Source organism: Dipodomys merriami, unplaced genomic scaffold (genome assembly GCF_024711535.1).
Source record: "Dipodomys merriami isolate MVZ:Mamm:240054 unplaced genomic scaffold, mDipMer1.0.p SCAF_30, whole genome shotgun sequence".
Taxonomy (NCBI): Eukaryota; Metazoa; Chordata; class Mammalia; order Rodentia; family Heteromyidae; genus Dipodomys; species Dipodomys merriami.
Genome location: NW_027204493.1, coordinates 14,226,425 through 14,240,095, shown reverse-complemented (window position 1 = coordinate 14,240,095; position 13,671 = coordinate 14,226,425). Strand labels below are relative to the sequence as shown.

Sequence of the window (13,671 nt, the reverse complement as noted above, 5' to 3'; positions counted from 1 at the left end):
ATGAACTTTGAGAGAGAGACATAATTTAGTCTATGGCAGTATTCTTTCCCAATTAAGAGTTTAACCAAGGGAGGAGAGATGCTTTGATTGACCAAGAACAGCATTCCTTTAATGAGTTCTTTCAATAGTCAAGTTTGAAATCCTACTCTTTAATTTCAGTATAAGCAGAGACAGAATCCAAAGGGAGGGCTGATTCTGCCAACTGTTCCCAGAGTGGACTAATGGGTTATCCGAATCAGTACTGATTTATTTGGTGTCTTGTATTTGAACTAATGACTTTTAGCTTTGTCACCTTATTAAAGCACAGTAGACATTAAGCATGAAGCCTTCTTTTGTATCTGTGGGGAAGGCAAATACCCCATGTCCATAGTTTTCAAAGGAGGGACCCTGTGGGATGACTCAGAATGATAACAGTAAATCATTTCCCCCTAAAGTCTTTGAGCAGTTTTAAAATCTGAGCACTTGTCTGGATTTCCTTTTCCATATAGAAAAAGAATCAAAGAAAATGTCTAGGATAATCTTACCAGACAAGCAGAAAAGGTCAAAAGCTATGTACACATGACCATATAAGATGAAGCTAAGCAAAATGAACCCTAAGATAGGGACACAGAGGTTTTGTCTTTGTTGCTGTTGTTTTTAATATACTATGTTATTTGTTTTGTTTCTTTTGTATATTCTTCCCCCATGGTATAACCCCTGTTTTCACTGTATTTGATTCCAGTGCCCTGCATCTTGTATATACATTTTTCTAATTTAGGGAGGGGAAAGGAAATAACAGAATGCTGAGACAAGGATACAGGTTGACCCATTGTAAAAATGAGATGTACAAGACACTATGTTGAAAACGAACTTTACAACTTTGGGGGTGGGGTGGGAGGGAGGAGTTGGGGAGGTGGGAGGGAAGGGATGGTAGGGGAAAAACAAAGGAGGGTGTAGCAATGCTCCAGAGGAAATGCACTCATTACTTTACTCATGTAACTGTAACCCATATGTATAGTATCTTTACAATAAAAATATATATTGAAAAAGAATCAACAACAAACCTCTCTAACTTAAAATACTATGTGCTATGTGTCTTTATTAAGGAGCTAAGGAAAGCTATGGGAAATATTGTTATAAATTTAACAATATACAAGGCTGGGAAGGTGGCTCAGTGGTAGAGTGCTTGCCTTGCAAGCATGAGGCCCTGGGTTCGATTCCTCAGCACCACATAAGCAGAAAAAGCCAGAAGTGGGGCTGAGGCTCAAGTGGCAGAGCGCTAACCTTGAGCTGAAGAGCTGAGGGACAGTGCCCAGGCCCAGAGCTCAAGCCCTACGACTGACAAAAAAAACACACACACAACAAAAACACAATAAATTTAACAATATATAAATTCTCTGAAAGGATAGAGGTACTCTTGAGTCTTAGACTCCCTCATCAGCAGCAGCTGGTCAAGACACTGCTTAGCCTACCACTTCAGAGTTGTCAGCTGTTCTGTATTTATTCAAAATAGTTTCTATTCTGGTACTCTGGTCTGATTGGGCTATTAACATCCAATAGTTAAATACAACTCTCAGGGTACTCATCAATTGGACTAAAGACAATCTCAGCAGTCCTATTAGCCATAGCTTTATGATGATATAAATCTTCATAAAGGAATTTAAATTAAAGGAATTTAAAGGATGTTGTTCTTTAAAATAATCACTGGATGATGACAGCTCAACCCAGCTGAGCCCTCCAATGACTTGTACTTTGGTCTTCAGCCATTATCAGAATTTATATTAAAATGCCCTGATACTTACTGTTGTCTTTATTGTAGGATATTATTAAGAATGCTCAGTATCAGTGTCTTCCAGATTTTCGAACGTATCAGAGTCAGTTGAATTATTTTCAAAAAGATGCTGCTGACTTTCAGACTCACCTCAAGCCTATTCAATCTGAATTTCTGGCCAAGAGGATAGCACAGTTTGTATTTCAAATAATTTCTGCTTAATGGAATCTGGTAGAGTTGATAGAGATGTGGAAAATTTGGTACAGTTTTATAGGTACCTTTTAATTGGCACCTCAAATTTACATATTTTTGAGGCCTCATGTGATAATTTCATCTTGTGTACATCATCACAGTGTCCTTCTTAAGAGACCTGTGAAAGAAAGTCCTCTCTAGGTCACAGTTCCATCACCAGGGACCTTACTTCTGGGCAAACAACTTATTTTTATATTCTGGATGTCACAGTTGACACAACAGGATGTGTCCATCTTTGCACAGTGGATGAAGCATAGAGCTAATGTGAATCCTGCTAGCTAATGTTTAGTGTAAAACCACACTCAGAAGGCCACATGAGGTGGCTTTCCTCTCGTTTTTCTTATTCTCCTTTTCTTTTTGCTCCTAAATGGTTACCAATTTACTTTAAGTTCAATTTACTTTAAGTTTTGTTTTATACCAAGTATTTTTTTTGCGCCTGGTATTAATCTCTTTCTGAAACAAGATGTGACAAAATAATTATGACTAGAATATTTGTATAGATCTTGATTCTTTTTGAATTGGGTGTTTGTATTTGCTTATTATTTTACCATAGGATAATCAAATTCATGGAAGCAGAGTAGAAGAGTAGCTGCTGGGGGTAAGGATGTGTGAGTATGTGTGGGGAAAATAGGGCGCTATTATTTACCTAATATGAAGTTGTAGTTTTACAAGATGAATAAATTCTACAGATCTATTGGAGGTGACCATGCTTATAATTAATGATACTGTAGTATACCCATAAACATTTCTGAAGAGGGTAGCTCTCATATTAAACATTTTTTTTTTTTTTTTGGTTTGTCATGGAGCTTGAACTCTGGGCCTGGGTGCTGTCCCTGAGCTCTTCAGCCCTAGACTAGTGCTCTACCACTTCAGCCACAGCACCACTACATTAAACATTCTTTCAACAGTTAAAACAACCCCAAAAGTTGGAATGATGTGGCAGAAATCATACTATAAACATGTGGAAGATGGTGCCATTATTATCTTGTGTAGTCACCTAATTGTCCTTTAGGGACTGTGGGCAGAATGGGGGTGGATATTACTTTGTTTCCATAAAACACAAACAGAGTCTTCTAAATTTTATTTAGAATGATATCAACATGGTAAAAATACATCCGTGATACACATGAGAAAGAACTTGATTTCTTAATAAACCGAGTCTTCAGGGTACACAAATTTACTCTGCCTGTGCTCTGCTGTGTGTATATCCTGCCATTTCTCTAAGAATATCATGGGGAAAAAAAAATGAAGCAAGGACCTGGCAGATGTGAGAAAGTCATTTCAGTTTCAACGTGCATGAGAAGGGGCAAGCTTGCTGGTGATCCAAGCCTGGTATTTCTTGGTTAGCAGGGTGTAGATTCCAGGCTTCTTGGCAATACCACATTTATGACCTGCAGAGACTATAGCATGGAAGATACCTTTGCAGATCAAGGGGCCACCTGAGTCACCCTGGAGAGAAGAAAATGAGCAGATACTTGTGAGAAGCTGTTGAGATGTTTCTGTCACCAACTGTTGATTGTCCAAGTATTTTATTATATTTTTCTTGGCATAAATTAATTGTACAGTGGTTTCACTGTGATAGTCAACACACGCATAAAATATACTTTGATCAAATTCACCCCACTTTCTTTCTTTCTTAACCCTTCTTTCTCCTCTACTTTTGAACAGTTTTCAGTGAGCTTCATCATGCTATTTTCATACATATGATACATAGCATATATTTTGGTTATGTTGAACTCCCATCATCCTCTGTCTTCCATATATCCCTTCTATTGGTTCCCCTCCAAACTGCTTTTCTTTATAATCATGTCATTATTTCTAGATCTAGAGTTTACAGATGAGTGAAAATATGTGATATTTGTCTTGCTTGGGTTATTTAACAATTTTCAGTTCCATATATTTTTCCGGCAGACAACATATCATTCTTCTTTATTGCTGAAGAATACTCCATTGTATCTATTTACCACATACAATAAAGATGCATGCACACCCACCTTTACAGCAACACTATTCACAATTACCACGCTATGGAATTAGCCGAGGTACACAACAATAGATGAATGGATCCAAGTATTGTTACCTGGGCCTTTGTGATCTGAAAAGTACCAGATACTGCCTCTTATTCATGTAGGTTCTCTGTATGTTTAGGAGAATGTTTCTGTCTGTTGTTCTCTTTGTCTCTGTCTCTATGACTTTGTCTATGTTCACTTTATGTCTTTGTTCTGTCTGTATCCACGTGTATGTGCACATACCTTCCTTTGGTAATCAGTGGCTACAGAGATTTATTTGTTAAAGAATAGGTGGGTCTATTATGAAACTATTCATTGAAATGAAAATCTCCATTTCATTTTGGTGTTCATGAACCTACAATAAAGTGGAGAACAGCAGAAAAGAATGGCATAGTATAGTAAATGACTATATGGCAGGGGCTGTGTCTACTTTTGTATCATTTTACTTTTTGTTTTTTTGCATCCTCAGACGGTAAATGCAGCACTATGCATGTGTTCTGCATTTACCAAATGAGATGGTTTCTGAGGACCCGCTCAAACAACAGAACAGGTAACTCAATTCTGTCACATGTGAACAAGTTTGGAGGGGATAATATAAACGTTCAGGCAAAAAGCCATTTTTCATATGTGAAGACCTGACTCAGCTGCCAGTCACATGGAAAACTTCAGGGCCTTTTGGCCTGCTGGCCATGATCACATTATCAGGAGGATAACAGCCTTGGAACACCGTAGATTCTTAGGACTGAGGAAGTCATTACAGAACCCTAACGCTTACTAAAATAAGAGGTGACTATTGCACTCTTATTTTTTAAAAACAAGTAACCTACCGGTACTGCATTTATCACCTATAAACATGTACCCAATGTTTTTTCTTACTATTGCTATGAACTAAAGGCTTTGAAAAAATAATGATCTTTGTTCCTTTTTGTCAGTGCTATGTGGTCTGAATATTTTTGTCTCCTACCTCCAAAGGACATGGATGTTCAAGTACTCATTCAAGGATGATGGTAAGGGGGGAGGGGCTATGGGAGGAGCTTCATGAATGGGAATAGGGTCTTTATTAGAGTCTTGAGGGAACCCCACCTTCCTCCAATGGGAGGTTGGAGTGAAAAGGAACTATGAAGCAGAAGGAATCCCTCATAGACATCCCTCTGCTGGCATCTTCATCTAGACTTCCTAGAACCCAGAACTATGAAAAATAAATTTCTGTTATAAACCACCTAGTTTGTGGTATTTTGTAATAGTAGCCAAAATAGTCTAAGATAGTCAACATTATTTAAGAAACAAATACTGCGTATTTGAGCCTTTTGCATTTGAATTTTAAAAGACCTCTCTACCGATTAAAGGGTGATTCTTTCTTGGGTAAGTAAAAGTCCTCTCAGGACTGGTAGTCTTTCTAAGGATGGTCAACCTCTCATAGAAAGCCTGTAACAGTAGTCTCTTATCTTAACTACCACTCAATGAGTGCTTCTGAAGCACCAGGGAAAGTTCTTCCTATTGACATTGGTAGGAAGAGAGAATACTGGCTGGGGGTGGAGAATGAAGTTTTGGAATGGAGGCTTCCTATTCTCCAGGCATCTCTTCAGTGTTCATGAACAGGCAGAGAGCAGTTCCAACAATCTGAATGAAGTATGAATGAGAATTCTTACCTGGCAGGAATCCTTCTGGCCTCTCACATCTCCCGCACATATCATGTCTTTAGTTATAACAGGATTGTGGTTGTAATAGCTTTGGCTGTTGCACCGTTTTCGACTTATGACAGTAATGGTGACTTCTTGCAGGGTATCAGAGATGGTTAACGAATCTGGGTTGGTGGATCCCCAGCCAGTAACTTGGCATTTGGCTCCATCTCTAATATAGTTTTTGGATCTTAGGGGGAGTAGCTGGACATGCTTGTTGAGTTCTGCAGCTGTGTGAAGCTGATAGGTGGAAAAATGAGTAAAGTATCATCCTTTTTCAGCAACATTCCATCATTAGATTGCATTATGTGTGTGTTCCCTGCCTTTGGAGGGCCTCCCGTTCTCTCGAATCTACTTTGATGGGGGCCTACAGCTAGACTTGTGATCTTTGCTTTTTTGAACAGGCTTTGCAATCCCTATGGAGCTCACTGATGATTAGGGAGGGAGAATGTGCAGAAAAAATTCTGTCCAGTCTCAAGCAAACTGGCCTTTGCCCTGCATTGGGTGGCTTTCTGTGGATTGACAACCCTAGGTCTTGACATTGAGGGCTGGGCTGTTTCCTGTTGGATAGGATTCTGGACTATGGTCTAGACTGCATTTGGACTATCAAAGAATGGTCTAGACTAGGTTGTAACTCACTTCTGAGCCTGGAAGTCACTTGGTTGGCTCTTTTGTATAAACAATTGCTGCATTTTTCATGGATAATGAGAAAAACATTTGGGAGAAGAAAGCTTTTAATGTGAATTCCTGGGCCTACTGGACTAGTCTCCTCCTACATGTGTGAGCATCAGAGTTGGTTTTCATGTCTAAAACATAGTTTTGATCTATTTGTGATATGTTATTCTTTCTTCTAAGAAAGTATATGGAGTAACATACAAAATGATATTATATGCATTCAAACATGGAAAGTTGCTAATCAAATCCTTCCAAGTAGCTGATTAACTAACTAACTAGGTCATGCTGTATAGAATGTAATACAAATGGAAGAAAGACAATGTCACATACCTTTATCAGCATGATATCATTCGACTTAGCTTCTGATGGCAATCTTGAGAATGGTATGAATTTTTTTATCCCAAATGTTTGTTTGGAGGGCTCATTCTTTGAAAGAGAATGTGCTCCTAAAACCACTGTGGGGGTCTGGCCATTGGTAAACCTACTAAACGCAAAGAGAATGGACATAATGCAATGATTTCTGAATCCTCTGGTGTGAGCAGACATGGTAGAAATACACATACACAATCAGAGAGAAATTCAAAATGATTTGGTAAACCAACAGAGGTGTCATTGGTTACACCAAAAATGAACCACATAAGGACCAAGTCATCTTCCCTCAATCTGCCCCAGCCCAATTTGTCTTCCCTGAAAAAGAATAATAGAATATGAACCTGGTTATGAGAAAACAAGAGTGAAATCCTAATTGACTTACTCCAAGTTGACATCAAACTTGAGCTCATTTACATGAATATAGCAGGAAATTATATTCTTGAGTTATGGTCGAAGATTTATACCAACTACCATTAAGAATTAAAAAAATTAAGTAGTTGTACAAAAGAATTGCCATTTAATAAGTCAGCTGATAAATACAATTTATCTTTATCAGTATCACCCCTTTCAACATCCCTACCCACACTCTTCCCCACCCCTTCCCTCACAATTGTTCATTTCATAGGATATACATTGGATTCTTGTGTTGAAAAATTTGTATGCATATGCAGAAATGTCATGATGAACGCCCTTACTATACAATTTAATATACGCTATTAAACAAAGAAATAATATATACAACAAAATATTCTGTTTTTACCCTTTTGAAGTATATGTTTAGTATCACATTATCTACATTTATATTGTTGCTTGTGATTATCATTCATCTCCAGAACTTTTCAATCTTCCAAATATTAAGTGTTTCAATAATGAAGGTAAAGACTTGGCTCTACGTTTGCTTGTCTGCATGTGGAGAACTCCACTTCGCAGCACAAGGCTGTTGCATGGCACTGAAATAAGCCCAAAGCCCTGTCCCTGAATTAGAAACATGAAAGGAAAACTTTTGTAGGTCCTGAATACATGCTAAAACAAAATGAAGATACATCAAGGCTAGTAGCCACCAGTAATTCCATTGTGGAGATTTATAGAGTGTAAATCAGAGAGTCAGGTGAGGAAATACTTGTTTTTTTTTTTTTTTTTAATTGTAAATCCTTGACCATACACAGCTTTATTATGAGTGTTTCAGTAATGATACTGCAACTGATCTGGTTGTCTGTGTATCTGAAAAAATTACATTTATAGCCAATGATCCAATTAGAAGTGATTATTTGCAGGTGGGGTTAGGGGGTGGGAGATTTTGGAAACCTGTGTTTGTAGAAACCACCTTAGAGCCTTTCTTGTAAAAACAATTATATTTCTTCATTTACATATAACTCTTTGCTACTCCATCAAGACAGAGTCCAGTGGAAGCACTCATATACAGATTAGTAGAGATTCTTTAGACAATACAAAGGGCAAGAAGAGAAATGGAAGAAATGATTGTTCAGGTTTGGAGACTGTGCAGAGGGAGGATCGGCACATGGCAGACCTGTGATTGCCTAAAAACTTTCTTGGTTTTTCACCAAAAGGGTTTGTTTTGGGAATTCTAGCTCTATCTGTTGAAATCTTAGCCTATTGTGAAAGAATTGGATGAAATTTCTCATAGGGTAGGGATTGGATCTCTTAAAAATGGATCTAAATTCAAGTTCAATGTACTCACTAACACTAAAGTTTGGAGGTAAGAATAACATAAAAGTTGCAGGATTAACACTCTAACAGAAAAGTGAAGATGCACAGAAATAGCACCCAGGGAGGCTGTGAGGTACAAACGTGGAGTGTAAATTCTGATGGAGGAGGTGCTGAGAAAATGTCTAATCTTCTTTCATCTTTTATTCATTTTCTTGACTAGCAATTGCTTTTGAAATATTTTTTTGCATATTTTTGTCTTCCCTGGGTCAAGCTAACACTCAAACAACCAAAGCAGATTACTATGCTTTCTGAATTTACAACTCCACAGACCCTTCAACTGTTATCTGTCTTATTATAGTCAAAGTTTTCTGGCTAGGCATATGTGGAATTACCTGAGTTGTAAGATTCTACCTTTTTAGTTAAACCTAGATGTGAACTCACAGAGAGAAGTAACAATAGCAGAGTTACTTATTTGTACAACACAGGGAGCTCCAAGAATAGTTTTTAGAACTATTTTAGAATCACCTGGAAGTGTTTGTTTAAAATGGAGCTTCCTAGTTGGGTTACTGATGGCTCATACCTGTAATCCTAAATACTTAGGAAGCAGAAATCAGGAGGCCTGGTGTTTGAGGCCAGCTTAGGCAAAAACTTCATGAGCCCCTCTTCTCAAATACAGCTGGATGCAAGGATGTATGTCTGTCATCCCAGCCACACATGAAGCTGAGCTCAGGTTTGTGGTTCTAGATATGGCTGGGAAATAAAAGTTGGGAGATACCATCTCAATAGAAAAAACATGGCACTGTGGTGTATGCCTGGAATCCCAGAAATGGCATGAGGTATAAATAAAAGGATTGTAGTTCAATTTGGCCTGGGCAAATGTGATACTCCTATCTCAAAAATAACCAGAGTGAAGAAGGCTGGAGGTATGGTTCAAGGGATAGATCCTGGCAAGCATAAAGTCTTGAGTTCAAGTCCTAGTACTGTCAAGGTGAGGGGAGGAGCTTCTTGAGTTCCATCACAGCCTTATCCAGAATGGAAATACATGGAGAGTGAAGCCACAGTATTGTTTATAGCAAGGTTCTTATTTCATTGTCTGCTGGAATTGTCTGTAAACATATCAATGGAGCATAACCACATCCATCTCAGTGTTAATGCTATGGGCTAGTTGTCACTTATAAGAGGGATGTTCTCTGACTGGTCCAAGGTGACGCAGCTCACACATTGGGGAATTAGGACCCAAACCCAGGATTTGTGACTCCAAGTCTAGTGCTCTTTCCTTTGCTCTTAGCTCTGTATCAAGTCTTCCTGAGTATTTTATTTCTTGGTCATCCTGATTTGATTCTCATCAGTGATTCTGCTTAGTCCCATTCCTGAGGTCTGGCTGGCAGCAATGTCAGGGTTTCTATATTTTGAAGGGGGAGGGAGAAGGAGAGAGAGAGAGAAAGAGAGAGAGAGAGACAGAGAGAGAGGGGGGGGAAAGAAGGGAGGGGGGGCTGGGCCCAGCTCTCTATGAGAACCAGACCTTTCTGGTTACATCCCATCAACACCAGTGGCTCATGAGAAGTTCTTCAGTTATTCCCATGGAAAGCACAGGTAACAGTATATAAAAGACCTGATAAGCTCTTTCAAGGCCATTTGTTTTGTGCTAAGCATTTTATACATTTTTCTCGCACAACAGCCCAGGAAGACAGGTCGGATGATGACCTTCATTTTCCAGATGAAGAAGTTGAGGTTTAGGAGACATGGAGGCTCCTTACCCACTCTGCTAGGGGAATATTTGAGATGGAGTAAGGGTGTGTAGATGGGGCCGTGGAAGGTCCCATCTAATAACTTGCTAAGCAGGCTCAGTTGAGGGAGGGCCTTGGAGGGTCCTAGGACTGTGGAAAACTGGTAAGGATTTTGCTTATGGTAAGTTAAAATGTTGAAAATGAGATTATGCAGGAAGATCTTGCCCTTCCTTATCTTTTCCTTCCCTTCCTTTCCCTTTTCTTCCTTTCTTTTCCCTTCGCTTCCCTTCTTTTCCCTTCCCTTCCTTCCTTTTTCCTTCCTCTCTCCCACCCTCCCTTCTTTGCCTCCTTCCACATCCTTTTCCTTTCCTCTTGCTCACCCCTTCGTCCTCTTCTTGCTCTTTTTTGACAGAGTCAAAAGAGTTAGAGTTAGGCTAACCTAACTCTTGCTTGTGTTTTAAGTGCTGCAGTGACAGGCACACCTTACCATGCCTAGTACCCATTTATCTTGTATTTGTCAGGGCAACTCATAAAGGGCCAGGACACTAAGGAAGGGACCGGGTGGATGGGTGGAGAGAAGGAAGCACAATCCCAGGTTTGACCTACTTCATCACTGTGTGCTGAGCGGGCAGCCTGGGTTAGTGAACTATTTCACAGGACACTTGTGAGCACATTTGTGGGAAGCCATCATTGAACTCTTTCATAAATATTTTGAATTTCATAAGGCTTAATATTTTTCCAAGCACTGATCTGCCTACATTTTTTACACCCAAGTTTCCTGTAGAAGAAATTTAATCCACATATTTTAGAGTTCTTTACACTCTAGCCATCTACTATGATATTTAGCAAGAGTTTGTGTTTATTTATTTTGTAACTCTTAATACTTCTCTTCAGTCTTTAAAAAAAGTAATCTTATTTTCCAATTTGGGAATCCACTTCCCTTGAGTTAAGTGGAATTGGGTATACTTAAATTTTAACTTAATATTATTTATCATCCTATGGCACTTTTTGATTTGTGAAGGACTTTATGCACATCTTTCAAGCTTAGTAAAAACAAACTTTGGATTCGTTTCCTTCTTTCCACGTAGCATTTGTTGAGCATGTGTAAGGGAAGATCTGTGTGTGGGAAGGTAGAGTCTCTTGAATGTGCCTTGTAAGCATAGTTGAAGATGGATATATTTTTTACTGAATGAAAATTTCAAGTGCTATGGAGAGAAGGACAATAGTGGTGGGGGTGTAGTGGTGGTTAAGTGAAGGAACCATATGAAATTGGAAATAAGCATCTTGCTAGTCAGACATAAAACAGATGTCTTCTCTCCTATTTGCAAGCTTTAAAACTTCCAGTGTAAAAAAAAAAACAACTTCCAGTGTGCATTCAAAGTCTTCCTTTAAAATGGAGCAATCAACAACACTCTTGAAGAAGCATGGAGAAGCAAGTCATTTCAGTTCTATTGAGACAGAGCTGATGCCCATATAGCAAACTGTAGTGTTTAAGATAGATTTGTAAGTTAAGTGTTGCAGTGATTGTAAGCAAAGGAGAAGGCTCCATCTCAGCTGGGTCAAACAAGAAACCCAAGGAAACAAACAAAAACAACACCAGAAAACTGAAGCTAACACAACAACAAATACCCAATTAGCTCTATACTGCTTTTCCTCTTGTGAGGATTGTAGTAATCAATATGGATTTTATATTTCACTAGCTGAAGCAGATCTCTTGGTCTTCCTAGCCTGAAAGGGACTCGGAGTAGTTGATTCTGCCTTTAAAAAGCTCTCATTCTAAAGATCTATCTGCAGTAGCTTTCTCCTTTTTACAAATTTTGTATAATTTCTGCTTTATGCCCAACCCGGGAAAGCTGCTACCCCTCACAGCTATGATTTCCAAACCGTGGACTTCAGATGTCTGAGGTAAAGGATGGGGCTAAGGAACTTAATTAAGAGTCTGTAAAATCCACTGGCTGCACTGTATTTGTGCTTACTAAATGCATCAAGCAAGCTAGAGTAGCTGAACAGATATCTAATTCTCAATACTCTTAGGTTCACTCTCCTGGATTTCAATTACTTGTGAAAATTTGCTGTTGAAAAATCTCAAATCCAGCAATGACCAATTCATAAAAGTTTAAATAAGTTCCACTATAGTATGCTATAATAATTCTATTTTATTATTATTGTCACCAATCAATTACTGTGCCTAATTTATAAATTGAACTTTATCCTAGGTATGGATGTAAGGAGAAAGTAGAAAGACATATGTGTAGAAAGGTGCAGGTGACTTACCTAGAATGGCAGTGCGCTGCCGTTAGCACCCACTGCGGGTGGATCAAGACGCCACCACAAACATGGTTGCCATTATACTGGATGGAAGCCATAAATGGCCTGGAATGAGGTCGCACTTGTCTTCCTCCAATAATCTCCATACTGAAACCTATAAAAATAAGCAGAAAGAATTCACATAAAACATCCAAGCAGTTACATGTAATTCTTTTGATGATAATCACTAGATTATTTTCAAAGCAACTTACCAACTAGTTATTCCAATATTATTGACCAACAATTGTATAACATGTAGCAGTTGAGAGAGACAGAAATAATCATGAAAGTTCTGTTCATTATCAATATAACATATACTCACTAGAAATTCACTTAAGGTTGACATGTTGCAGGAATAGAAGATACTTACACTCTGGAGTAATATAAGCCCCAGCTATTAGGACAAACAAAAAGGAAGAAAACATAGTCATTTTTATGACTTAGAATTAAGAAATCCAGATGAACTAGTTTGGTTCAACTAATGAGGAAGAAGATTATGAAGACAGTTTTATTCTTGCAAGTTTTAACTTTCTCACCTCAATCACTCTAATGGTAAGATTTTTCACACCCAAGTTTTCAAAGTATATATCAGTTTGGGGAGTTTCTGTGCTGTTAATGGTGTTTTGTTTCATTTTGGTAGAGGTATATGTGCAATGAATTACTCATTGCTGGAAGCAACCATCTCAGATATCTGTATGAATGAATACTCAGTGGACAAAAAATTTAAAAAAATATCCAAGCCATAAGAACTCCATAAGGTTGCAGACAGAGTTCAAAGATGCTCATTGCTCTGAAGCAGTTTTCCTGGCACAACATGATATTGATTGTGTTTGATTTCCCTCTGTTTTTCATTTGGACATATCTTTCATTTTTGATGGAGATACACATGAAAGCCTTGAACAAATCATGATTCCTTTACATAGCTTAGCTAATGCCTGAGCACTAATAGAGAAACCCAGATCATATGTTTTTTTAAAAAAATTATACATTTTTCCTAATTCATCTGTGGTTTGTCATAAGAAGTCAGATGTGGGATTTGCTTTTTTCTTTTTTTTAGCATATATTATACAAAATAATGTATAGCTGTATGTTTGGTAGCAAATGTATTCCTAGTCTTCCATTTCCTCTAAATGTGACCAAATTTGGTCATAATTAGTTACATTTGGAGAGATTTAATAATAATATCAAAGGAGAATATTGACAACATAATTTTGATTCAGTCTCTCTTTTTC

The 13,671-nt window shown here is 38.2% G+C and overlaps 1 protein-coding gene across 2 annotated transcripts; it reads right to left on the bottom strand.

Annotated features, from left to right (window-relative positions):
- Positions 1-3,068: 3,068 nt before the first annotated feature.
- Positions 3,069-12,926, bottom strand: Gzmk (granzyme K). Of its 2 annotated transcripts, none has more exons than XM_070041167.1 (5): positions 12,810-12,926; positions 12,407-12,554; positions 6,696-6,849; positions 5,661-5,930; positions 3,069-3,451 (listed from the first exon to the last, which is right to left on the bottom strand). In XM_070041167.1, exons 1-5 carry the CDS (start codon positions 12,868-12,870, stop codon positions 3,290-3,292), a joined length of 795 nt encoding a protein of 264 aa, XP_069897268.1. In that variant the 5' UTR covers positions 12,871-12,926; the 3' UTR covers positions 3,069-3,289. The 2 variants fall into 2 exon arrangements, with proteins under 2 accessions (XP_069897268.1, XP_069897269.1); XM_070041168.1 differs by having other exon boundaries at positions 6,696-6,846.
- Between the last annotated feature and the right edge of the window lie 745 nt (positions 12,927-13,671).

Excerpts from the sequence above, each read along its gene's own strand:
- Gzmk (XM_070041167.1), bottom strand. The coding sequence starts at position 12,870 with ATGACTATGTTTTCTTCCTTTTTGTTTGTCCTAATAGCTGGGGCTTAT. Across the intron at positions 12,555-12,809 it reads GGCTTATATTACTCCAGAGT|GTTTCAGTATGGAGATTATT; the intron begins GTAAGTATCTTC and ends TTATTTTTATAG. Across the intron at positions 5,931-6,695 it reads ATGATATCATGCTGATAAAG|CTTCACACAGCTGCAGAACT; the intron begins GTATGTGACATT and ends TCCACCTATCAG.